At 39.7% G+C, this 27,992-nt stretch overlaps 2 protein-coding genes across 5 annotated transcripts in view; both read right to left on the bottom strand.

The window, feature by feature from the left end:
• The window catches only part of si:rp71-68n21.9 (kelch-like protein 13), an 81,626-nt gene extending 68,875 nt beyond the window's left edge, over window positions 1–12,751 (bottom strand). Inside the window, exon 1 of the mRNA XM_059968382.1 lies at window positions 12,236–12,751. The gene's annotated coding sequence lies outside the window, so the exon portion shown is untranslated. The remainder of the gene's footprint in view (window positions 1–12,235) is intronic.
• Window positions 12,752–18,987: 6,236 nt separating this feature from the next.
• The window catches only part of LOC132393319 (uncharacterized), a 38,111-nt gene continuing 29,106 nt past the window's right edge, over window positions 18,988–27,992 (bottom strand). For 3 of the 4 annotated variants that reach the window (XM_059968377.1, XM_059968376.1, XM_059968379.1), the window contains 5 exons: window positions 26,896–27,276; window positions 25,628–25,795; window positions 23,823–24,070; window positions 21,957–22,061; window positions 18,988–20,084 (listed from right to left, as the gene is read on the bottom strand). In XM_059968377.1, coding sequence (XP_059824360.1) covers window positions 21,981–22,061; window positions 23,823–24,070; window positions 25,628–25,795; window positions 26,896–27,276 — 878 coding nt within the window. In that variant the 3' untranslated portion in view covers window positions 18,988–20,084; window positions 21,957–21,980. The remainder of the gene's footprint in view (window positions 20,085–21,956; window positions 22,062–23,822; window positions 24,071–25,627; window positions 25,796–26,895; window positions 27,277–27,992) is intronic. The other variant, XM_059968378.1, reaches the window with a different exon arrangement.

A 27,992-nucleotide genomic window follows, 5' to 3' on the forward strand; every position in this document is an offset into this window, starting at 1 on the left:
GGTACTTCCCATCCCCATACAAGCAATTTTGGCTGATAACAACCTGCAAAGGTACATAAATACTATTGATATCCCATGGGTGGAATTGACTCTTAAAATATGGAAAACTACTATAAAAGAATATAATCTAGACGGAGATATTGCAATTCTTAAATGGTGTGCATATGACTTGGATAATAGAGATTCTAAAAATCATACTCCAAAGCACTTTTGTGCCAAATAATTAGTTCTGAAGGGTACATGCTATCATTTTATAGTTCAAAGTAAATATATTTTCAAAGTACAAATGTGTCATGATATACAAGATTCATTTTCTTGAGGGCATACTCAATAAATCCAATAACTACAATAGAATCAATGAAAAGCTGTACCAACAGGGTGGACAACCAGAGTGCAAAAGACAAAAAAGTGTGCAAATACATAAAGAAATAATAATAATAATAATAATAATAATAATAATAATAATAATAATAATAATAATAATAATAATAATAATAATAATAATTAATAAGTAAGTAATAAATATCAAGAACATGAGATGAAGTGTCCTTGAAAGTGAGTCCATAGGTTGTGGACACAGTTCAGTGATGGGGCAAGTGAAGTTGAGTGACGTTATCCCTTCTGGTTCAAGTGCCTTATGGTTGAGGTGTAATAACTATTCATGAACCTGGTGGTGTGAGTCCTGAGGCTTCTGTGCCTTCTTCCTGATGGCAGCAGCGAAAAGAGAACGGAACCTGAGAAGTGGGGGTCCCCGTTGATTGACACTGCTTTCCTATGATAATGCTCCATGTAGATGTGCTCAATAGTGAGGGGGGCTTTACATGCGATGAACTGGGCTGAATCCGCCACTTTTGTAGGATTTTCTGTTCAAGGGTATTGACGTTTCCATACCAGACAGTGATGCTGCCAGTCAATATACTCTTCACCACACATCTATAGAAGTAATTTTAGATGTCATGCTGAATTTTTCTAAATGTCTAAAGAGGTTCCTGTTTCTAAAGGACGAGGTAATTGTCACAGCAATTTACACACAGCTGATGTGAGATTGTTTACCAACTCTCCCTGTGTTTGAACTTTCCCATTTATAATGCTGAACAAACAGTAGCTCTCCCCTCTAATACTGTTGGCTAATCTAGAGCAAAAGGTTGTTGGGTAAATTGCTGAGACTGTGCAGGATGGCTTCATTTGGTCCAAATTAAGTACTGCGTCTCTTCTGGATCCCTTAACATGAGAGTGGATGTTGTCCATGTTGGACTTTAGTAAGGCCTTTGACAAAGTCCCGCATAATAGTTGAAGTCCCCCAGAATCCAGGAAGAGCTAGTTAGCTCAGAGACTGGAAACTCTGGGTGGTTGAAGGTTGGTTCTTGGAGTGGAGGTTGGTGGCTAGTGCATGCCAGGGGTGGGGTGGGGTTCTGTATTGGGACTCTTTTTGTATCTATATAAATGATTTGGATGTGAATACACAAGACTTGATCAGTAAGTGGATGTCACAAAATTAGGAGGTGCTTTTTATTGTAGATTACAGGAGAACCTTGATCAGTTAGCGAAGTGAACCAAATATGTTTCAAATATATTTCAATACCAATGTGTGAGGTGATGTTCTTTGGAAAGTCAAACCAGAGTAGGATTTACACTCCGAATGCTAGGACAAAGGAGAGTATAATAGAACAGAGGAATCAAGGAGTGTTATAGTAGTGTTTATTGAAAGTGGTGTCACAGGATGGTGAAAAAGGCGTTTAGTGCGCTGGCCTTCATCAGTTAGTTTCAAATCAATGAGTCCACACTTGAGCGCTGCGTATAGTTTTGGTTAGCCTGTTACAAGAAAGATGTGGTTAAACTGTGCAGGAAAGATTTATGAGGCCTGAGGCCATAGGCCCATAAGACACTCAAAATAGATTTATTAACAAAGTACGTATGGCATGTACAAGCCTGAGATTTGTCTTCCCCACAGACAGCCACGAAGCAAAGAATCCATGGAACCCGTTCAAAGAAAAATATCAACCCCCCCCCATCTGCAAAAAAATACAAATTGCACAAATGTCAACAAGATCATCAACCCCCCTCCAGGCAAAAAACAAATTGTGCAAACGGTATCAAGAACATCCCCCCCATGCATAAAAACAAATCGTGCAAACAGTAACAAGGACATCATCCCCACCCCTCCCAAGAACAAAGGAGTGGAATTTGGCCATTCAGCCCATCTAGTCTGCTCTGCCATTTGATCATGGCTGAACCATGTCCCTCTCAGCCTTATTTTCTTGCCAATTTCCTGTAACCTTTCATACCCTGACTAATCTAGAATTTATTAACCTCTGCCTTAAATACACCCAATGACTTGGCATCTACAACAATTTGTGGTAATAAATTTCACAAGTTCACACCCTCTGGTTAAAGAAATTCTTCCTCATCTCTGTTATAAATGAACATCCCTCTGCTCTGAGGTTATGCCCTTTGATCCTAAACTCACCCACTACAGGAAACATCCTCTCCACATCCACTCTATCTATTCCCTTCAATATTAGACATGTTTCAATGACATCCCCCCCCCCCCCATTCTTCTAAATTCCAGTGTGTACAGGCCACAGCCAACAATTGCTCCTCATATGATAACACTTTAATTCCCGGAATCATGATTGTGAAACTCCTTTGAATTCTCTCCAATGTCAGCACATCCTTTATAAGATAAAGGGCTTAAAATTGCTCACCACAGTGAGGCCTCACCAGTGTCTTATAAAGTCTTAATCCTGTTTTTATATTCTAGTCTTGGCAGATGATACAAAGATAGGTGAAGGGGCAGGGAGGATAGAGAATGCAGGGAGGCTGCAGAAGGATGTAGACAGATTAGGAGAATGGGCAAAGAGGTGACAGATGGAACACGGTTTATGGTCATGCACTTAGACAGAAGGAACAAAAGCATAGACTACTTTCAAAATGGGGAGCATCCATTTCAGGAGGAAAATCAGGCTCAGCCTTATAGAAATGTTAAACATTATGAGACACATAGAGAACGTGGATGGTAACAGTCCATCTACCCCAGCTAGGGAATTCAAACCTAGGCAATGTAGTTTAAGGGCAAATGGGGAAAGACTTAAAAGGGCTACATTTGTGATGAGTATATGGAACAAGATGCCAGAGAAACATGGGTAGGTACATGGAGGAGTGAGTCTTGGAGGAATATGGGCTGTACACAGGAATTTGGGGCTAACTAGGTGGAAATGTGTTTGATATACCCATGCCTGTATGCATGCTGTGTTGTTGTATGTCTCCTTGAGAAAATAGGAATTAATCATGACTGAATAGATAGATTGGACAGGCACATGGACGAAAGAAAAATGGAGGGCTATGGGGTAGTGTGGGTTTAGTACTTTTTTTAAGGATTATATGGGTCAGCACAACATGGAGGGCTGAATGGCCTGTACTGTGCTGTAGTGTTCTATGGTTCTATTAATTGGCATTTACATAGGAATGCAAGCTGCTGACTGGATCAATGAGTATTCTGTCCTTGTCCAGAATGGGAGCCACACTGTGATTGACTTGGCGACACGCTGTATTTCCAGGGCAGTGAGTTATCATTTTATTGATACTGTGCTGAATTCAGAGTTGGACTAAGATTGTGAGCCATGGGAAGACAAAACACAGAAATACAGCAAGTGTGGCTACTGTTCAGCAGATAGATAGAAGGCAGAATTGTCACAAGAGGACAAATTGGGGAAGCCATGTATATATTCAGCCATTAAAGATCCAAGTGTAATAATTTTCACAATAACATCAAATGTCAATTTTCCCATCTGAAACATCGGTCTGTGCCGCAACTGCTTTGAAGAACATTAGAAGGCTTCACATAAAACTTGGATACTTCAAAGCCCAATTCATTCCAAAGTGTTGTACATTTAGTATTTCAGTAATATTTGAGAGGGTGAGTAGTTTCAAGTTCCTCCGTATTCACATCACCAAAGATCTCACCCGGACTGTACACACCAGCTGTGTGGCAAAAAAAGCACAACAGCATCTCTTCCAGCAAGGCTACTGAGGAAGTTCAGCATGGGCCTGAAGATCTTCGACCTTCTACAGGGGCACCATTGAGAGCATCCTGACTGGCTGTATCACTGCCTGGTATGAGAACTGCACCAACCTTGATTGCTGGGCACCACAGAGGGTGGTATGGACAGCCCAGCACATCTGTGGATATGAACTTCCCTCCACTGAGGACACTTACAGCAGCAGGTGCAGAAAGAAGGCCTGGAAGTTCATCGGGGACACCAGTTACCCTAACCTTAAACTGTTTCACCTGCTTCCGTCTGGCAAATGGTACCGCATCATTAAAGGCAGTACCAACAGGCTATGCGACAGCTTCTTTCTACAAGCCATTAGACTTATAAATTCACATGTCTGTACATTGCGACAAAATCATAATGCAAAGATTTTTACTCCCTCACATTGTGAGATGGATGTAATATTTTAAATAAATTCAAATTCAAGTAACATTGTAGATATATTGTTTAGAAACATAGAAACATATAAAACCTACAGCACAATACAGGCCCTTCGGCCCACAAAGCTGTGCCGAACATGTCCTTACTTGAGAAATTACCTAGTATTACCCATAGCCCTCGATTTTTGTGAGCTCCATATACCTGTCCAGGAGTCTCTTAAAAGACCCTATCGTATCTGCCTCCACCACTGTTGCCTGCAGCCCATTCCACACACTCACCACTCTGCATAAAAAACTTACCCCTGACATCTCCTCTGTACCTGCTTACAAGCACCTTAAAACTGTGCCCTCTCCTGTTAGCCATTTCAGCCCTGAGAAAAAGCCTCTGACTATCCACACGATCAATGTCTCTCATCATCTTATACACCTCTATCAGGTCACCTCTCACCCTCCATCGCTCCAAGGAGAAAAGGCCGAATTCACTCAACCTATTCTCATAAGGCATGCTCCCCAATCCAGGCAACATCCTTGTAGATCTCCTCTGCACCCTTTCTTTTTTTTTTTAACTTTTTTAATTGTATTTCAAGTAGTTACAAAATAAAAGTAGAGAAAAAAATGTATATTACCCATCCCCCCTCCCCTTAACCCCCCCCCCCCCCCAGCATCCCTATAGTAAAAAAAGAGAAAGAAAGAAAGAAAAAGAAAGAAAGAAAGAGTGCCTGGATATTGGAAGATCCCCACATGCTCCATGAAGTTCGTAATAACTTTAGTATATATATTTATTTCTTTCCCCAAATAACCAATTATTCCATCTTCGGAGCATATAACCATATAACCATATAACAATCACAGCACGGAAACAGGCCATCTTGGCCCTCCTAGTCCGTGCCGAACCCTTAATCTCACCTAGTCCCACCTACCCACACTCAGCCCATAACCCTCTACTTCTTTCCTGTCCATATACCTATCCAATTTTACCTTAAATGACACAACTGAACTGGCCTCTACTACTTCTACAGGAAGCTCATTCCACACAGCTATCACTCTTTGAGTAAAGAAATACCCCCTCGTGTTTCCCTTAAACTTCTGCCCCCTAACTCTCAAATCATGTCCTCTAGTTTGAATCTCCCCTACTCTCAATATATATTGAGAGCATCTATATACTTAATCCTGTCTTTTGTAAATAAGGGTACCAAATTTTCAAAAATGTTTCATATTTATCTCTTAAATTATAAGTAATTTTTTCAAGTGGAATACAGCTATAAATTTCTTTCTTCCAACGATCTATACTTAAATATGTATCTGATTTTCAAGTAACTGCAACAGCCTTTTTGGCTACTGCCAATGCAATTTTTATAAATTCTTTCTGATATTTATTCAATTTGGGTATCGGTTTTATCCCTTCAATATCACCTAATAAAAATAATATTGGATTATGTGGAAATTGTATTCCAATAATTTGTTCCAATAAAACTCTTAAATTTGTCCAAAAAGGTTGAATTTTAGAACAAGACCAAGTAGAATGTAAAAAAGTACAAATTTCTTGGTTACATCGGAAACATTGATCAGATAAATTTGGGTTTAATTAATTTATTTTTTGTGGTGTAATATATAATTGATGTAAAAAGTTATATTGCACTAATCTTAAGCGGACATTTATTGTATTTGTCATACTCTCAAGACATAGTCTTGACCAATTTTTTCCTTCAATTTTAATATTCAAGTCACTTTCCCATTTTTGTCTTGACTTATGGACTCCTTGTTTAATTGCCTGTTTTTGAATCAAATTATACATACAAGAAATGAATTTTTTAATCTTTCCTTTTTGAATTAAAGTTTCTATTTCATTAGATTTAGGCAATAACATTGTTTGACCTAATTTTTCTCTTAAATAAGCCCTTAGTTGAAAGTAACAAAAAAGAGTGTTGTTTGATACTTTATATTTATTCTTTAATTGATCAAATGACATTAATATACCTCCTTCAAAACAAACACCTATATATCTAATCCCTTTTTGAAACCAATTACATAAAAGTTGATTATCCATTGTAAAAGGAATAAGTCTATTTTGAATTAAAGATCTCTTTGCTAATAAGGATTTCTTTATCTCATTGTCAACATTTACCTTATTCCATAAATCAATCAAATGTTTTAATATAGTAGATTCTTACTTTTCCCTTATCCATTTAGATTCCCATTTATATATAAAATCTTCTGGTATATTTTCTCCTATTTTATCTAATTCTATTCTAATCTCAAAAAAAGATGCAATAAATCTAAGTTGATTTGCTTTATAATAATTCTTAAAATTTGGAAGTTGTAACCCTCCTAGATCAAATTTCCATGTCAATTTTTCCAACGATATTCTTGACATCTTACCTTTCCAAAGGAACTTCCTCACATATTTATTTAACTCTTCAAAAAACTTCTGGGGTATTTGTATTGGTAGTGATTGAAATAAGTATTGTAATCTAGGAAATATATTCATTTTTATGGTATTTACTCTACCTACTAATGTTATTGGTAATACCATCCATTTATCAAGATTTTCTTGAATTTTTTTCAATAGTGGTAAATTCTTTATATCATTATCAACTCTTATACCTAAATATTTTATACCATTTGCTGGCCATCTAAATTGGGTTATTAATCGACATTGACTATAATCTCCTTTAGTAAGAGGTAAAATTTCACTTTTATCCCAATATAACCTGATATTTTCCCATATTCTTCTAATCTATAGGATAATTTACGCAATGAATGTAATGGGTTTGTTAGATAAAGCAGAACATCATCAGCAAATAAGTTAATCTTGTATTCTTCCTGATTAACTCTAAAACCCTTAATATCTGGGTCCATTCTAATTAATTCAGCTAATGGCTCTATCGCCAACACAAATAAAGCAGGTTAATTTTAACACAAATTAAAATACAAAACGTATTAATTGATTTGGTGGGGAGATATGTAATTATATATTGTCAAAAATTTATGGACTCTTATGAATATTTATGCGCCAAATGAAAATGATGTAAAATTTATCCAAGAGGTCTTTTTGAATTTGGCTAACGTACATGGCAAAATATTAATAGGTGGAGATTTTAACTTTTGTCTAGACAAAGGTGGTCACAAAATCAAAAGCAGTAAAATTAACTCTATCATTGATGAAAGATTTAAATTTGATTGATATATGGAGAAGAATTAATCCAAAAGAAAGAGATTACTCATTCTATTCAAATAGACATAAAACATATTCAAGGATAGATTTTTTCCTATTATCAACGAATATTCAAGATAGAGTGAAAAATGTGGAATATAAAGCGAGAATATTGTCAGCTCATTCTCCTTTGATAATGACAATGATAATGACAGATAAAGAGGAATCAATTTATAGATGGAGATTTAATTCAATGTTACTAAAATGTCAAGATTTTTGTGATTTTATGAAAAAGCAGATTCAGCTCTTTTTAGATACAAATTCACATTCAGTTGATGATAAATTCATATTGTGGGAAGCAATGAAGGCATACTTGAGAGGTCAGATAATAAGTTATACTTCTAAAATTAAGAAGGAATATATGATAGAAGTAGATCAATTGGAAAAAGAGATTACAAAATTAGAAAAAGAATCTCAAAGAAATATGACAGAAGAAAAACAAAGACAACTTATTAATAAGAAATTACAATATAATACACTCCAGACATATGAACAGAAAAAGCAATTATGAGAAATAAACAGAGATATCATGAACTAGGTGAAAGATCACATAAGTGTCCTTGCATGGCAGTTAAAAACAGTCCAGACTTCTAAAACAATAAATGCAATTCGAACAAGAGTAAATAAAATTACTTATAAACCTTTAGAAATTAATGAAACTTATAAGAATTTTTATTCTGAGTTGTATAAATCAGAATCACAAAATGATAACATCAAGATAGAAAGATTTTTATCACAAATAACTCTTCCAAAATTAAATACGGAAGAACAGAAGGGATTAGATATGTCTTTTACATTGAAAGAGGTCAAAGAAGCCCTAGGATCACTTCAAAGTAATAAATCTCCAGGAGAAGATGGTTTTCCGCCTGAATTTTATAAAAAGTTTAAAGATTTATTAATTCCTCCTTTTATGGAGTTAATACATCAAGTGGAAAGAACGCATAAACTTCCAGAATCTTTTTCGACAGCTATTCTAATAGTATTGCCAAAAAAAGATAGAAATCTTTTAAAGCCAACATCATATAGACCTATTTCTTTATTAAACACTGATTATAAAATAATAGCAAAAATCTTATCTAACAGATTATCTAAATACTTACCAAAATTAATACATATGGATCAAACAGGATTTATTAAAAACAGACAATCAGCAGATAATGTAACTCGGATATTTAGTATAATTCATTTAGCGCAGAAGAGGGAAGAAATGAGCGTGACAGTTGCTTTAGATGCAGAAAACGCATTTGATAGATTGGAATGGGATTTTTTATTTAAGGTATTGGAAAAATATGGATTAGGAGTATCTTTTATAAAATGGATTAAAACCTTAAATACTAATCCCAAAGCTAAAGTAGTGACAAATGGTCAAATTTCAACACCATTTCAGTTAACAAGGTCAACTAGGCAAGGTTGTCCATTATCACTCTGCACCCTTTCTATGGTTTCTACAACCTTCCTGTAGTGAGGCGACCAGAACTGAGCACAATATTCCAAATGGGGTCTGACCAGGGTCCTAATGTTTGATTAAACATTAATTCATTTGGGATTATACGTAAAAGCACATGAATAGCAGGTACATTACTACACCACTAGGTTATATGCAAGGGCCTTACTAAAAGTGAAAAATGAAGTTTACATGCTTCTCACATGATTTTTTTGGATTAGTTTTATGTTAGGGGTTACAAAACATAAGCAAAGCAACCCACTGGCTGAACTCAGTGGGCCAAGCAACAATGCCTGGGGGGGTGAAGGAATTGTCAACATTTCAACTTATTTCCTCCCACAGATGCTGCTTGACTCGTTGAATTCCTCCAGCAGATTGTTATAATTTCCAATGTTGGCAGTATCCTTTGTCTCAATACAAAGCATTCTCATCTTACACTGGGTTGTTTTGGCACATGACTTTTTTAACAAAAGCAAATTATAGTACAATTTACCGAAATTAAGTGCAGTGAGACCTTTGTAAATTTGTTATAGCGGACACTGCTACTTGCAACATTAAAAAGCCAATTGTGATACTTATGTAAAATGCTGGTAGAACACGGCAGGCTAGGCAGCATCTATAGGGAGAAGTGTCGCCTCACTTCACCTGTGAGTTGGCTGGTGTGGTATACTGTGTCCGGTGCTCCCAGTGTGGCCTTTTATATATTGGTGAGACCCGACACAGACTGGGAGAACGTTTCACTGAACACCTACGCTCGGTCTGCCAGAAAAAGCAGGATCTCCTAGTGGCCACATATTTTAATTCCACATCCCATTTCCATTCTGATATGTCTATCCATGGCCTCCTCTATTGTCAAAATGAATCCAAACTCAGGTTGGAGGAACAACACCTTATATACCGGCTGGGTAGCCTCCAACCTGATGGCATGAACATTGACTTCTCTAACTTCTGTTAATGCCCCTCCTCCCCTTCTTACTCCATCCCTGACATATTTAGTTGTTTGCCTGTTCTCCATCTCCCTCTGGTGCTCCCCCCACCTTTCTTTCTCCTGAGGCCTCCCGTCCCATGTTCCTTTCCCTTCTCCAGCTCTGTATCACTTTCGCCAATCACCTTTCCAGCTCTTAGCTTCATCCCACCCCCTCCGGTCTACTCCTATCATTTCGCATTTTCCCCTCTCCCCACTACTTTCAAATCTCTTACTATCTATCCTTTCGGTTAGTCCTGACGAAGGGTCTCGCCCTGAAACGTTGACAGTGCTTCTCCCTAAAGATGCTGCCTTGCCTGCTGTGTTCTACCAGCATTTTGTGTGTGTGATTGTTTGAATTTCCAGCATCTGCAGATTTCCTCCTGTTTGCTGTGATACTTATGTGGCTACATTCAGCGGCCTTACCTGTACACCTGCTTGTTAATGTAAAAATCTAATCAGCCAATCATGTGACAGCAATGGAATGCATAAAAGCAGGTAGATGTGGTCAAGAGGTTCAGTTGCTGTTCAGAACAAACATCAGAATGGGGGAAGAAATGTAGTCTAAGTGACTTTGACCATGGAATGATTGCTGGTGCCAGATGGGGTGGTTTGAGTATCTCAGAAACTGCAGATCATCTGAGATTTTCATATATAACTGTCTCTAGAGTTTACAGAGAATGGTGCAAAAAAAAATTTTAAAAGACGTTCAGTGAATGCCGTTCTATGAACAAAAACATTCTGTTTAACAAGAGAGGTCAGGGGAGAATGACCGAACTGGTTTAATCTGACAGGAAGGCGAAAGCAAATCAAATATCCATGCATTACAACAGTACAGAAGGTCATTTCTGAACACACAACATGTTGAACCTTGAAGTGGAAGGGCTACAGCAGCAGAAGACCACACACATACACTCAGCAGCCACCTCTTTAGATACTGGAAGAACCTGATAAAGTGGAGCTTTCAATAGCACAAGCAAGCTGCCATTTGACAAATGCATTTCAGCTCTCCGCACTAGATCTTCATTCAGTTCCATTTTTTATATCTTATTCACTTTCAAATATTTCTTCCATTTCCTTAAAATACCATTGCAGATTCTTACTCATGCTATCTACCGCAATACAGGGACCATTCAGCCCATCAAATCGATGCCAGATCATGAAAAAGTAACCCCAGCAGTTCTCTATGCAGTAGCCTTGCAGCTCAGCCTCTCTCACAGGCTTCAGAATCAGAAACAGAATCAGGTTTAATATCATCAGCATATGTCAGAGCTGTACAATGCAGTACATAGTAGTATAAAAATTGTAGATTACGGTAAGTATATGTGTATATATAAAGCAGTTAATTATGTGTAAAGTAGTTAATTTAAATAAGTAGTTCAAAAACAGAAATAGAAAAGTAGTGAGTTAGTGTTCATGGGTTCAATGCCGATTCAGAAATCAGATGGCAGAGGGGAAGAAGCTGTTCCTGAATCACTTGAGTGTGTGCCTTCAGGCTTCTGTACCTCCTTCCTGATGGCAACAATGAGAAAAGGGCATGTCCTGGGTGATGGGGGTCCTTAATGATGGATGCTGCCTTTTTGAGGCATCACTCCTTGAAGATGTCCTGGATACCATGGAGGGTAGTGCCCACGATGAAGCTGAATAAGTTTACAACTCTCTGCACCTTATTTCAATCCTGTGGAGTAGCCACCCACCCCCCCCCAACCGCCCCCACAGCCCACAATACCAGAGCCAGTTACAATGCTTTCCATGGTACGTCTGTAGTAGCTTGCGAGTGGTTTTGGTGACATACCAACTCTCCTAATGAAATATAGCCACTGTTGTGCCTCCTTTGTATCTGCATTGATATTTTGGGTCCAGGTTAAAACTCATTGATCCTTTTCATAGCTGACTACCATGGGGTAATCTACTGTAGTCTATGAAGCTACCAGCATATCCCAGCATATCCTCATAATGTCGGAAGAAACCAGAGCACCCCAAGGAAGCCCCTGTGGTTATAGAAATAATTTTCAAACTCCACACAGACAGTTCCCTTTACCTTTTACTTCATTCTAATGCAATATCAATCATATGTCAAAATATTCCAAGTGTGGCCTATTGCATTGAGCAACATCATGTTCAAGTTTTATACATTTTATATAACTTCCATACAATATCTTAGCCCAGAGAACTACTTACCAGAGATGTCCAATAAGTAAGCTTGGAAGTACTATTTTTGATTTGCAGGGTAAAAATACTTCAGGTTTGTTTAATAGGGCCCTTTTCTTCAGCAATTAAGACCATTCAACAAAGGTTTAGAGAAGTAAAGACACTTCTACGAAGTGCAGCACTGTTCAGTGCAGCTCAAGTTCCGCTGCAAAGCTGTGGCTTGTGACGTCTGCAAAGAGCGTGCTGCTACGGCGCTGGGAAAAGCCACAAACTATCGGTAGATGCAGCAGTGTAGAAATTGGACCTTGTTGCACCTGTTCTTAAGCGCAATAAGGGAACAATATCCTGTGTCTAAAAATAAGCCAGGGAGTTCACTGACTCAATATTACACTGGGACATTTTTCAGGTGCTTCATGTAGCCATTTTAAACGGGCCTTAAGCCCTTACATATGCAAAGGGTTCAACGTCCCATCACAGGCCCCCTGGGCAATATTAGATTCCATCAGGCCAGCTTCGTTCAGGTTTCTTTAGCAGTTTCTGAGCCCAAACCAGTAGGGTGGGCGGCAAGGAAAGATAGGTTCTGTTCTTTTAAATGTTGTTCCTGTTTAGTAGCAAAGAGAAGGAGACCGTATTAAAATTAAATTATGACTTCAATCTAAAAGGGACAATTAAAAAAGAAACTTTACAGAAAGATTATGGAAAATGAAGTTCAAGAATTGGCAAGAATTTTTAAAAAAACAGGAAATGGGATGGATAATATTCATTTTGGATTAGTTTATGAATGCACCTTCAAATTATGCTGTTGAAATGCAGACTGAGTATTGACTATTTGTCACTGACCTTGTTAGTTGAGTCAGTTTAGGAAAAAGTAATGAGTTCTGGAATGTGTCATAAACAGAAATGGAGTCGGAGTAAAGAGAGTGTCTTACATGATCTTGCGGAATGAGGTATCTGGGGGAGAAATATTTTGTTGTAGACTGATATACACTCCAGGTTGTTCTTGATTTTTCACACCAACCTCATCAGCTCGGTCAATGCTACCGTGTTCCAGGATTCTTGTTACTCTTTGCTCGATGAACTGTGCTCTCTGTGGTTGTTGATGACTAGTCCGAGTATTCTCGATGGATTAGAGAGCAGTCATCTGCCTGAGCTGGCCAATGAAAGGGAACCAACCTCAGCAATCATTTTTGTAATGGATACACTTTGCAGATAGGTGTAGAGGGTGGAACTTGCATCTCAGGGTCATTGACTGTCATCTTGCAAAAACTTTATTTTATGATTGAAACGAGGTCCTCCGTTGGCCAGAGTCAATATTGCACCCTAGCTGTCTGTGAATCACAAGCCAGGTCAGTACAACATGGAGAACAAGCTGCTGCCCATGTACCAGGCTGCCCCTCTCCATGCAGCTGATGAATGCAAAGGAACGGCAGTGGATACAGTCTGGCACCAGTGGCATGGCAGGAGTTGCCAGTCAGCATTGAACTCAACTTAGGGACTCCAGCTCTGAATTTTTCCTCAGGGTTTACTCCCGAAGCCTTCCCCATGAATTGGGTGCAGCTGCACGACAGCAGAGTCTTTTCCTTCTCCTTGATGAGCTGTCATCCACGACTATCTGCCCAAAGCAACTGGTTTTAAGGTGCCAGTAAGCTGCTTTTGCCTCTTGTCCTGTCAGAAGAAATGGCTCTGCCAGGCTCAGTAGCTAAACCACGCATGAAGGCCAGGAGCTGGCCTTGGTTGTCAGCTCCACTTGAGACATATGATATTATGAGCATTTAATAGGTAGTGGGAGCATATCCCCACTACCACCCCCGCTATAACAATCTAAAGGAACCATGATTAAAATAATACCAGCAAACAGGAATAAGATTTCAGTGGGAGACGAGGTGAAAATCTGTGGAATAAATTGAATGTCTGGTAGAGTGAGTCAAAATGGCTTAATGGGAGTACTTACCAACACATTAAGCTTTTTATGTAATGTGTTGTTAATGGTAAAGAGGTAGAGGCAGGATGAAGAGAGTCTAGGGATAATTAAAGATGATACAATAAGAGCAAAAGAGCAAGTGTGAAAAGACTAATGTGTAGCATAAAACAGAAACTAGTTTATTTCATAGGTATAAAAATGCAAAGGGAGTAGGAGGCATAGCTGTGGTGTTGAATGATTACAGTCTAGCTGTCTACAATAGAGGATGAAATGAATGTCTTTGAAAATGGGGAGGACACAGCACGTAGATCAGTAGAGGCCCTTCAAACACAATGTCTGTGCTGATAATTATGCCAGTTTAAATCAATTACATCTGCCTTCACATGACCAATCTCCTTCTGGGGACGTGCCTACTCATTTCTCTTAAATGTTACAACTGCATCTCCCCGAGCATGTGTGACCAAGGTATGGTGTGGGAAAAAAATATGGAAACAAGGTGCTCAAGAGAAACAGACACCAAGTGCTGGAGGAACTCAGCAGGCCAAGCAGCATCCATGGAGAAGAGTGAACAGTCGATGTTTTGGGCCAAGACTCTTCACCAGGACTGAAAAAAAAGTCAGAGTAAGAAGGTGCGGGGGTGGGGAGGAAGAAGTACAAGGTGGAAGGTGATGGTTGTAACACAGAGACAGGGAAGAGTGAAGTAAAGAGCTGGGAAGTTGATGGGTGAAAGAGATAAAGGGCTGGAGAAGGGGGAATCTGATAGGAGAGAGTAGAAGATCATGGAAGAAGGGGGAGAGGAGTACCACAGGGAGGTGATGGACAGGTGAGAGAGGGAAATGGGAATGGGGAATAGTGAAGGGGATAGAGGGCAATACCAGAAGTTTGAGAGAACAATATTCATACCATCTGGTTGGAAGCTATCAGTGGAAATATAAGGTGTTGCTCCTCCAACCTGAGTGTGACAGTAGCCAGAGAGTGTTGAATCTTTCGAATTCATTGCCACAGGTGAGTGTGGAGGCCAAGTCACACAGTATATTGAAAGCAAAGATTGATAGGGTCTTAATTAGTCAGTGCATGGATGGATACTGGGAGAAGGCTTGAGACTGGGGCTGCCCTGACTCTTACCATAAGCCTTCTAAAACACCCTCTTAACTTGTGCAGCATCTATAGATCTGGACCTCGAGATCCTTCAGTCCTTCTGTTCCTCCACACTGCAAAGTATTCAGCCATTAACCTTGTATTTCTGTTCAAGCTTGACCTTCCAAAGTGTATCACTTTGCACTTTTCTGGATTGAATTCCATCTGCATCTTCTCAGTCCAGCTAATCTTGTCCATATATCCCATTAAAACCTACAACAACCTTCTACGATATCCATACTACCACCAAACTTTGTGTCATCTGCAGCTTACTAACCCAACCTTCCATTTCCCCATCTGTTAATTTATCAGTCACAAAGAGCAAAGGTTCCTGTGAAACACCAGTAATCATTGATCCCTAGGCAGAATATGCTCCTTCTACTATCAACCTCTGCCTTCTGCAGGCAAGCCACTTCTAAATCCATGCCAAGAAGTTTCTATGAACCCTATACCTCATGACTTCTGGATGAGCTTTCCATGGGGAAACTTGACAAACAATTTACCTCACTTCAAACATTCCAACTTCATCAGTCTGCTTTGCTAGTTCCTTGAAAAATCCAGATAGGCTCGTGAAACATGGCCTGAATTTCACAAAATCATGCTGACTACCTTTAATAAGGTTATGCTTCATAAGTCCTGTTCCTAAGGATTTAATATGATAATAGCAAACTTATCCACTCTCACCTCCCCTTGAATAATCTTCCCATTCTGTTAATGAGCTGCTTTGCAATTGAAATAATCAAATGGACCCCCAACATCAAAACTTGGGCCAGCTGCTGCATAATATAGTGAAGTGGACCAAACTCTAAAGGCTGAGACAAAAACACAAACATGTACAGTAAAGGTAACATGTGGAAAATATTCTGTGTAAAGAAAGAAAGATCATGCAGGCCCTTCAGCCCATGATGTCATGCCAGCCTTTTAACCTACTCTAAAATGAATCTAGCCATATCCTCCCATATATATCTCCATTGTTCTATCATCCAAGTGCTTATCTAAGAGTTTCGTAAATGCCCCCAATATATCTGCTCCACCACCACTGGCAGTGAATTCCACACACTCACCACTCTCTGTAGAACACGTGCCTCTGATTTCTCCGCCACCATTCTGCCCACCTTAAAATTATGGCCTCTGATATGACCCATTTCCTCACCAGAAAAATGTCTCCGGCTGTACAAATAATTCCTTGAAAATAGAACCACTGGTAGATAGGGTCACGAAGAGAGCATTTGTCATATTGTTACAAGTGATGGATAGACCTGATGGACAATGGGGTGCAGTTAACTATTCCCCTCCTGAGAAACATGAACTATTACCGTTGCTATGCTGACCATGAGAAAGAAAGACAGGAAAACAAGAAAGAACATTAGCAACAGATAAGAGAGAGGGGGAAATTGCTGATTAAATGTATTGTGACTCCTTTTTGAATTATTTACTGTTTTGCTGCAAGGACAATAGTTTGCTCATAAACATTCCTCAATGGATTGAAGGAGTGGCCTTATTTGATGGACACAGTCATTCAGGAGTGATGGATAGCTGAGTCCCCGTTAGTAGGAATAAAAGGCAGATCTGGAGAGACATCCTCCAGACACACCAGTGGACACTGATTGAGTGTTGGAACCCACAAGAAAGGTGGGGGTTTTGAAGACCGAACCAGGAGGTCGGTCAGTAAGACTATCAGTGTAAAAACAGGGCCGGTGGGGACTTGTGTGTGTGTCCACTCATGCCAGAGTGACGAGTCCACCACAGAAGAACGGTCTAGCAGAAGGATGGAGAGGTCATAACTGAATGACCACACCGATATGTCGGATTAAGAAAGCAAAGGAAGGTTTACCTGACTGTAGCTGTTACATCTTGCTCGCTCTCTCTCACTCCAATGATTACAATACAATAACTATAACTACATCAGCACTCATGAACTGAACTGAACTTTATACTTTTCTGACAATTATTTACCCCTAGACATCGATAGAGCTTGTTTATTATTATTATTATTCCTACACTTTGTTTTATTACTGCTAATTTGTTTTATATGTATATTTGCATTATTGATATGGTTTTTGCTTATTTTTATTAATAAACACCTTTAGTTTGGTACCACCAGACTCCCAATGAATTCTTCTTTCTCTGCTGGTTAGACGTCCAGTTATGGGGTACGTAACAATATCGACCTTCATAAATCAAAGCACCAAGTACAGGGGCTGGGATCTTATGTTGAAGATGTGCTACGACATTGGTGAGGTCAAACTTGGAGTATTGTGTGCAGTTCTGATCACGTGCCTACGGGAAAGATATCAATAAACTTGAAAGAGTGCAAAGAAAACCTACATGAATGTCACTGGGACTTGAAGACCTGAGATATAGGGAAGGGTTGGAAAGGTTCGGGCTTTTTTCACTGGAGTGCAAGAGAATGAGAGGAGATCCTATAGAAGTATACAATTTTTTTTTCGAGTAATTCTTGCAAGTTCTTTCTCACCCTCAGACTGGAACTATAGGTTAAGGGTGAAAGGCGAAATTCCTGGGGGGAAATTGAGACAGAATCTCCTTAACTCGGAGAGTGGCAAGCTGCCAGCAAAAGTAATAGACGTGTGTGCAACTGCAACACTCAACAGGTAGGCACATGCACAATTGGCATGGAGGAACATAGTCATGGTGCAGACAGATGGAATAAATCAGGAGAAAATATTGGCACAGACCAGAAAGGCCAAAGGCCTTGCCTCTGTGCTGTAGCACTCCATATTTCACATTTCTAGTTTGCACTTTCATATCAAAGGCACCAATGGAAGCAGCACTTGATTAAGTTGGTAAGTGTACTGGGGTACAGTGAAAACTACCTCTTGCATCAGAACTGATTGAGGTGCTTCAAAGGAAAAGCAAAAATAGAAAGCAGGATATAGTTGCTAAAGAGAAAGTTTAGTGCAGGCAGACAATAAGGTGCAAAACCACGACAAAGTAGATTGTGAGGTTAAAAGTCCCTCGTGAGGTACAGCAGGTTTGTTTAATAGTTTTAGAACAGCAGGATACAAGTTGTCCTTGAGCCTGGTGGTAGATACTTTCAGCCTTTTATCCAGTGGGAGGGAGGAGAGTAGAGAAAATCCGGGGTAGGTGGGAATTTGATTACGCTGGCTGCTTTACCGAGGCAGCGAGAAATGAGGGGTCTATGCCGCAGTGATTTTATTGGGACCATTTATTTGATTGCATTGATTGGGGAAGGCATAGGCCTACTGTGGGTAATTAGGAAGTGGGTAGACACAGATGAGGTGGGTTAGAAGAACCTGCTTTTTGTGTACTTTAACATACACTTTGTTTGCTCTACACTGCTGTTTGGAAAACTGGGCAGCCTGCAATGATACAAGTGAAGTTGGTTATCCACTCTCTAATACATACTCAACATTAGCAAAGTCTGTGCTGGCAGACAAACACTCGCAAACTGGGACTTTGGCATCTGCCTCAGCAATGAATTTGTAACAAAACAGTACACAAAAGAAGTTATTTACTGACTCAACTATCTGCGTTTAAAATCCAGTATGAACCAATTGTCTACTATCGGAAATCCCATTTATTTAGCAACTGGTTCTACTAGAGTCAATTCCCCTGTTCTATTTTAACTCATTAGGACCTTTATCCACACTCCTTTTGTCTTATTAGAGCCTCATTTCCCTTCAAACTTACCAGGGTCACAAGGAATAAATATTGTACTGCTGGTAACATCTTAAAAGCAACACAGTTTTAATTTGCTTTTTATTTATTAAATCAAATGACATTCAAGAGTCCAGAAAATTTGCAAGTCCAGTGTCACCAAATTGCTGAACTGAAGTTGCTTTTAGAGACTTCAAAGGACACCAATGGAATGTTCCACTTTCACATTGTACACTGGTGGTATTATGAATTCAACTGCATTTTTTCCTCAAATATGTAACATTTGTGCCTAAATAAGATGACTTATTTCTGAAAAGCAGGCAAGGGAATTTTTCATCCAGCATTTTGGGACACTTTCAAAAGGTAAAAGAATAGAATTTCATTGGCAGGCATGATAAACCCAAAGGCAAATCGACCATTGTCTTACTACCCAAAATAAAATTCAATTTACAACGACCTTAGGTTGTGTGGGGTTGCTGTCCATCGAAAGTTAAAAGCAATATATGAACTCATTACAGTATCCAATCCAATTATAATCTGTTTTTACAACAATCATACCATTTATACTGCTTTTACAGATTCAAATTAAATAATACGCCACTTCATTTTGCAACTATTTAGCAACAGGAAACACATTTCTAGTAAGTCTCCCTTTTGAATGAGTTACAACTGGAGTATTGGCTAGACATATTACTTCATTGGCTGCAAAACACATCAGCATGTCTGGAGTTGGTGAATAGCTCCATAGAAATGCAAGTCTTTCAATTTTTAATAACTTACATTGCAAAGTTCTGGAAATAAACAAAATACAAAATCTATACAGGAATTTTACTACATACAATATCCGAGATCAATTTTACAGATGAGTGCAAGCTCATATCAATTGCTACAAAACTTGATAAAATAATGCCCCCTGGGTTGTTAACAAAGACTTAGATTATTAATACTCAGTATATTAGAAAAATAATTTCTTTTCCATTTGTTTAAAATAACAGTCAAGTATGCATGAATGTAATTGTATGAAATGTTTTCAGAATTCTGCTTAGTTCATATTTGAAGTTTAACTCATTGATCCTATCAGGTCTGAATAAATTTCAGATTACTTAGTCTATATTCCAAATGCTACAGTCTTATAGAATCCATTTCTTCCACAGGGAGCCCCAGATTTATTTCACTTTGGATCTGCGGTAGAAAATAAAGATTTGACAGCCTGTTAGTTCATAGGCATTAGTGTCTGTAGTGAATGGCAGAAGCATTGAGTTTTACACAGGAGATACAGCACTGAATTTGACATTTACACAGAATTACTTAATTTTAAGCCCACTGCCATCAATATCCTTGCAGCTAGTCATGCATTATTGATTTTTGTTGATTCTTTTCTCACTGAAGGTAATTATAGAAAGTTACAAGTACAAGCGATTCTGCAGATGCTGGAAATCCAGTGCCACAGACAAAATACTAGAGGAATGCAGGTCCATTATAAATTTCAGGTTTTAAAAAAATACCGGTTATTTCCGTTCATTCATAATTGTCCAGAAAATGGATTTTCCCCTCTTATGGCATGCTAAATGGGTTTTTAGGCTGCTCCAACCACATGAAAAGATTCACAACTTTGGGTAAAAATGCATAAAAAAGGAATGCCAATTCATGCACGAAGATGGAACATATGTTCTATCAGGATCTTTATGCTGATTTTGTAGTCACCACATCATTGTATTGATTGTTAGGGACTGATAAAACATTACAGGATTAGCAAACTATGTTCTGGAAGAAATCTGTGAGTCAGGTAGCATTGGGAGTGAAGAAATTGTCGACGTTCTGGGTCGAAACCCTGCACCAGGATTGAGTTTTAAGAGGTGAGATCACCAGGATAAAGAGGAGAAGCAAAGTGGCAAGAAAGAACTCCAAGGTGATCGGTGGACTGTGGGGATGGAGGGGGGGGGGGGAAGAGAGAGAGAGATGACAGGCAGTTAATGTCAGGTAGGAGATGTGAGCAGGGATGGAGATGGAAGACTGTGGCAGGTTAATAATAGATGGAGGCAGCCCAAGAGAGAAGAGAAAGAAAAAGAATACAACAGCTGGAACAAGATGTGGCAGTAGAGTGTAAAGATATGAAAAGAGTCTTTTTACCTGTCACTGACTGCTGATGACATCATATGACAGATATTGGTCATGTGACAGCTATGCTCAGGTAAATATGCTGGAAGTACCAGGGCCAATTTCCCAATGGGTGCCAATTGATCTTAAAATGTTTGCTACATGATCTAACCCATGGAAAACTATTTTTATCCAGGCTTTGCATGCAAGAAGGATGTGTAGAAATGGATCCAGTTTCTAGGATGGTTCCAGCGTACATGTACAGGCCGGATCAAGTTGGCTTGGCCCAGGCATGAGAGCTGGGAATAAGCCAATGTTTGGTCATAACTGTAGCGGACTTGGGGGTGATTTGATGCGACAGAACTGGTGAGGCAGGTGAAGGCGACACAGGGTCCCGAACCCTGACCCGAGAGTGAGGAAAGGCTCACAGTTTGAACGATATAAGCCAGGCTGAATTGGACAGGCCATTTCGAAGATCTGCTCCACCAGGTTTACTTGTCTCTGTGTTGAACTGAGGCTGTGGCCTGCAACTAATGGGCTCCTGGATGGTTGCAGTAAAGACTGGCTTTGTAGCTGTGGACTCACTTCCATGAGCTTTAATTCTGAATGTTAGTTGCTTACTTCTATTGTTTACACAATTTGTTTTTTTCTGCACATTGAGTGTTTGGCAATCTTTCTATTAATGGGTTCTATTGGGTTTCTATGCTTTGTGGCTGCCTCTAAGGAAATGAATCTCAAGGTTGTATATAGTGCACATACTTAGATAATTAATGCACTTAGAGCTTTGAGTAGTTGGATTGAATGAGTACAGTCACATTCTCATAGAAACTATGGAATGAGGTGGACATTTCAGTTATTGTAAATAGGAAAGTGAGGGACTTGTCTCAGTGCATTTTGTTCTTTTACTTCATGGTGGAAAATTACTTCATTAATAACTGATGGAAAACCATGGCTTACTAGTGGAATAGAATCAAAAGAAGATTATTGTCCAAATTCTTGAATCTGTACTTGGAATACTGTGTGCTGGTCTGGTTGCTTGCGTATTAGAAGGATGTCACTTAGCTGGAAATGGTGCAGAGAACATTCAAGTCAAGTCACTTTTATTGTCATTTCAACCATAACTGCTGGTACAGTGCATAGTAAAAATGAGACAACGTTTTTTCAGGACGATGGTGTTACATGACACAGTACAAAAGCTAGACTGAACTATGTAAAAAACAACACAGAAAAAAACTACACTGGACTACAGACCTACACAGGATTGCATAAAGTGCACAAAACAGTGCAGGCATTACAATAAATAATAAACAGGACAATAGGGCAGTAAGGTGTCAGTCCAGACTCTGGGTATTGAGGAGTCTGTTAGCTTTGGGCAAGAAACTGTTACATAGTCTGGTTGTAAGAGCCCGAATGCTTCGGTGCCTTTTCCCAGATGGCAGGAGGGAGAAGAGTTTGTATGAGGGGTGCATGGGGTCCTTCATAATGCTGTTTGCTTTGCGGATGCAGTGTGTAGTGTATATGTCCGTAATGGCGGGAAGAGAGACCCTGATGATCTTCTCAGCTGACCTCACTATCCGCTGCAGGGGCTTGCGATCCGAGACGGTGCAATTTCCGAACCAGGCAGTGATGCAGCTGCTCAGGATGCTCTCAGTACAACCTCTGTAGAATGTGATGAGGATGGAGGGTGGGGGGGATGGACTTTCCTCAGGCTTCGCAGAAAGTAGAGATGCTGCTGGGCTTCCTTTGCTATGGAGCTGGTGTTGAGGGACCAGGTGAGATTCTCCGCCAGGTGAACACCAGGATGTTCACAGGACTGGAGGGCCTGAGCTAAAATGAAAGTCTGGATAGGGTAGGACCTTTTCCCTGGAGCTTACAGAACCTTATAAAATCAAGAGGGCACAGACAAAGTGAATCGTCACAGTCTTTTTCTCCTGTTAGAACAATCTAAAATTAGCGATCATATAATTAAGGTGAGAAAAAGAAGATTTAAAAGGAATTTGAAAATTTTAAAGCAACTTTTTCCACATAGGGGCTGGTGAGTAAATGGATCGCACTGTCAGAGGAAGTGGTAAAGTTACCGTGTTTAAAAGACATGGTGAGGAAAGGTGTAGCAGGATGTTGCTAAACATGGGGAAATGGGACTGGTTCAAGTAGACATAGATTGGTCAGCATGAGTGAGCTGGACCAAAGGACCCATTTCTGTGCTGTACATCTCCACTGACACTGACAAGAACAGACAGGAAACAAATTCAACCGCAGATACTAAAATCTGAAGCAAAAACAGAAAATGCTGGATGAATTCACCATTCAAGCAGCATCTGTGGAAAGAAAAACCAATTCATAGTTCAGATCAGGGAGTTGGTTCTAAGGAAGGGTCCCGGACCCAAAATGTTAAGCAGTTTCTCCTTCCACAGATGCTATTTGGCTAGCTGAATTCCAAAATTCTCTGTTTCATTTCAGACTAACTAGACATCCAGTATCGCTAGCATAAAATTTCAAATACAGCAGTCTGTCATCTACAGGGATTATAGAAATCATTGCTGCTGTTATCAACCATGAGTCCTCATAGTTCAGCTCTGCCCAGAATTACAAATTCATTGGAATTATGGGAAGCAAAAATTGCACTTGCTTCTTTGATCCAAGGTCTGTTAGAGCTAGCCATAAAGAGTCAAATTTACTTCAAATTTTTGTAAACAATTAAGTGTACTTACTATAATAGCTACTAGCTATGGGTCACATTAACAAACATAACCTTCCAAGACTGATTTAAGACTGAAATGCTATAAGTTACCGTTACTAAAGTTAGCTTGTTTCTTCACTCACCTTTCTAGTTATTTCATTAGAAGGGTCCTCAGAGCAGAAGATGTGAAGGAAAAGTTTGCAAGTCTCTTCACCTTTGTTGATCATTAGCCTCAGTAATTCCCGGTTCCTTTCTTGTCTAGTTTTATTGGATGATATGTTGCTTATTTCCTCTTCATTCAGATGTTTCTCATAAAGCTTATCCAGCAGAGGTTTGTGAACGCCTTCCCCCATTGTTTGAACAAATTTACTGAAGTTCTTGTGTAACCAATCTGACAAGAAATAAACAGGAGCGCAACACAAATTAAATAGTGGATCGAGCAGACAACAAACATTCCTTCATCAGTTGCAGAATATGGTCCTTTTCAGCTTCAGAGCCATTCCCCTTAACACCTTCCTTTCTGACCATCCCTCCCCACTCTGATCCCTTCCACCACCCGTAATCGCAGAGGGCATTGTAAATAAGTTTGCAGATGATTAAAAAAAAAACGAAGTGCTTATCAAGTAAGAAGACATTACACTGTAGGAAGGGATAGATAGGGCAGAAATAATGGCAGACTAAACTTAACCCAGAATATTGTGATGTAATGATTCTCCCCTCACTTGACTACCTCCAACTGATGCATCAATTCTTACCAATATTTTGTGATGTACCATAGAAGCATAACAGTCTGATTTGACAACCGCTTCGCACGTGACCAGAAGAAACTGTAGAGAGTTATGGACGCAGCTCAGCACGTCTCAGGAACGAGCCTCTCCTCCACGGACTGTCTGCTTCCTTGGTAAGCAGCCAGCATAATTAAAGACCCCACTATCCCAGACATTCTCTCTCCGTCCACTTCCACTGGGCAGAAGGAACAACAGCCAGGAAGTTCAAGGACAGTTTACACCTCACTGTTAGAGGACTCCACGTACAAGCTCACTATCTACTTTATTATGAAATTCCACCTTATTGTTTACCTGCACTGTACCATCCCTGTAACAGTTACACTTCATTCTGCATTGTCATTGTTTTACCTTTTTCTACCTCAATGAACTGATCTGTAGAAACAATATGCAAGACAAAATTTCCAATATACCTCAGTACATGAGGCAATGACAATAAAGTAACTCAAGTATACAGAGGAGACTGCATTCATGCAGAATAAGGGACTTTTCTTCCTTCAGCACAAACACCACTATAGTTATAAATCTGCAATTCTGAGTTATACTACAAAATCAACTAGCGTGTCGAAGTTTATTTTAAACTCTCTCTACATATTTTGCTTACTAATTTGCTCTATTCTTTTGAAGGCACCCATCACATTTTCACATGTTCTTTTGTAGAATCTTTGCCTATGCAGTGTTGCTAAGCAATAAGTTGTGTGATTAACTGCACAGGGTTAGATCTAATTCTCCACAATATGTTTAAAAATTCAAGTTAAATACAGAGCCCTACCAACTGTGCCTCACCACACAGAGTACTGGAGCTGAAACAACTGATCTCTGACAACCCCTCCAGACAGACATCTCAGTACAACTGGAGGCACCTGGACAACGGAAGTGACAGCCAACTTGACAATTCCTCAGAGCGTACGATGAACACTCACACAAAGGAAAACTGGCACCATACCGCAGATCACTGGCCTGACAGGCCAAGGCATGCCTTGTGTTAATGGCTGCATTACAGATTTAAGGATAGAGAACAATTCTTTATTTTTATTAGGGTGAAACTTTATTACCAGGGAGAATGAAAGGCTCACCTCAGTCAATATCTTCCCAAACAGTTCCCTCAGGTTACCTAATATCAAGCCATCAAATGAGAACTACAGTCATGGGCAGCTTCTTACCTCTGCAGGATGTGACTTTTGGGTTTGTGTTTATTGCTGTTGTCAAGTTGTCTAGTTGGTTCCTCAACATATCAAGCTCTTTTTTACGTTCAACGTATTGTTGATAAGTTTTAAAGTACAGGTTACTGATTTTCTCCTCCAAACATCTTTCTTGAGAGTTTTTTTCATCTGTGAAACAAAATTAAAAACAAGAATGTGTGACAACGAAAACTTATCAAAATATTTTATAGAATTTAAAAGGCTGCAACTTAAACTAAGGATGATGTGAAACTGATGAACTCCCACAAGTACAAATATTCCTAAGGACCGAATATTTGACTGAGTATCAAGGGGGCTGTTGGATTGGATCTGATGCGATGGCATATTTCCATTTGCAGTGGTAGGAATCCCGCTGCCTTCTGTCCATGCTGTTCTTAAAAGTGCAACAGACAACATGTTCCATCACTTTGCTGAAGGGTAGAAATAGCTGATAATATGGTAGAAACAAAATAAAACTCACTATTCCTCTAATGGAAACAGAATGTAAGCCCGCTCCACAACAGCTCTTTCTTTCCAGAGCAAAACGTTGCCCTGCCACGGACATGCTGGACTCATCTGACATTCCTGAACTTTGAAGACACTGGAAGTCCCTCATGGCACCATCTCCGTCAACCTTTGCTACTCACTGTCCGACATCACTCCATCCAATTGCATGCTCATTGTCCCCTTTCCTGTTAGTCCACATTACCTTCCCCACCCTATCTCTAGGATCCTTCTGTTTCTCCTTTTTGATAAACTGCACTCATCATCACCATCATTTGTTCAGATTTGTTCTGTGGTATACACAGGACATTCCTATAGTTCCATGACCTTCATCTCACCCTGTTAACCACTAAACCTTCGATCTGTCCTCCCCCTTCCATCTATTCCAGTTATAATCAGCTGTATTTCCCACCATGTTTCCCTCTTGCATCATTTCCTCCAATTGTATCCACAATCTGCTTACTGAGTTTGCTCAAGCTCCATCTGGATCCTCACTACATAGAAGACTGAGGACCCGCTGCCTTAATGAATATTTGACAGCAGACTCCCATGTTCTTGTCTGATAAAAAGCACACTGACAGAAATAAGATTAAACAGATTCTTATGATGTCTGTCACCATATGTGATTTTTATCTCCATGCAGGAGTTGCACAGCGTTCTGATGTCCTTTCTGTCAACTCTGCATCCAGCCAATCTCTCACACATTCACACACATGCCACTGATTTACCCCCATTAGAAGACCTACCGACACACTTGACAAAGACCAGGTTTGTGATCCAGAACAGACGGTGTATGCTTATTGTCAGTTTCTCTATAAAATCCTCAGACATGCTGCACTCGTCTGACGTTGATAAGTTTTGCAGCTGCTTTATGTCCCTTATGGCACTTTCTGGAACTCCGGGCTGGGCTTTCTTGAACAGTTGAAAGGCGTCCAGGGAGGAGATTTCACTGTGGTCCACAGGTCGATCTGTTGTGTCTAACATGCACTGGATGACGCAGCACTTCAGGATTTCTCCAACTTCATCAAGGATGCTTCTCCTGGTCTCAGTGCAATTGTTGTGCAATTTTCTTAGCAGTTCGCACAAGTCCTTTACCAACTGTGCTCCTTTAGGAAAGCAGCAAGCCTCTAGAACAGAACAGAGATCAGCTCTGAAAACATCCCGCCAAAAAACAACTCCCGTTGAGTGTCTCTCACCTGAAACACTAACTCTTCATTTTCCCACAACACAGCCAATCGACCAGCAAAGGAAAAGAGCAGTTCAGGAGAGGGAGATGGTCGACGAGAGGAACAAGAAGAAAAACAGCCCAGGTAGTGAAGGTAGAGAGCAGCAGCAAAAAGGGATCAATACAGGAGTTTCAACAGATGCTGGAAATCTTCAGCAGTACACACAAGATGCTGGAGGAACTCAACAAGTCAGACAGATGATGTTTATTTAGGACAGATGAAGAGTCTCATCCTGAAATGTTGACTGTTTATTCCCCTCTGTAGATGCTGCCTGGTCTGCTGAGTTCCTCCAGCACTTTGAGTATGTTGGAGCAAAGGAGAATGATGGAGTCAAAGGACAAATGACAATGCACAGCACAAGATCAAGGGCTACTTATAACCATATAGCAATTACAGCACGCAAACAGGCCATCTTGGCCCTTCTAGTCCGTGCTGCATGCTTACTCTCACCTAGTCCCACTGATCCACACTCAGCCCATAACCCTCCATTCCTTTCCTGTCCATATACCTATCCAATTTTACTTTAAATGACAATACTGAACCTGCCTCTACTACTTCTACTGGAAGCTTGTTCCACACAGCTACCACCCTCTGAGTAAAGAAATTTCCCCCGTGTT

The sequence above is a fragment of the Hypanus sabinus genome, chromosome 4 (assembly GCF_030144855.1).
Source record: "Hypanus sabinus isolate sHypSab1 chromosome 4, sHypSab1.hap1, whole genome shotgun sequence".
NCBI lineage: Eukaryota > Metazoa > Chordata > Chondrichthyes > Myliobatiformes > Dasyatidae > Hypanus > Hypanus sabinus.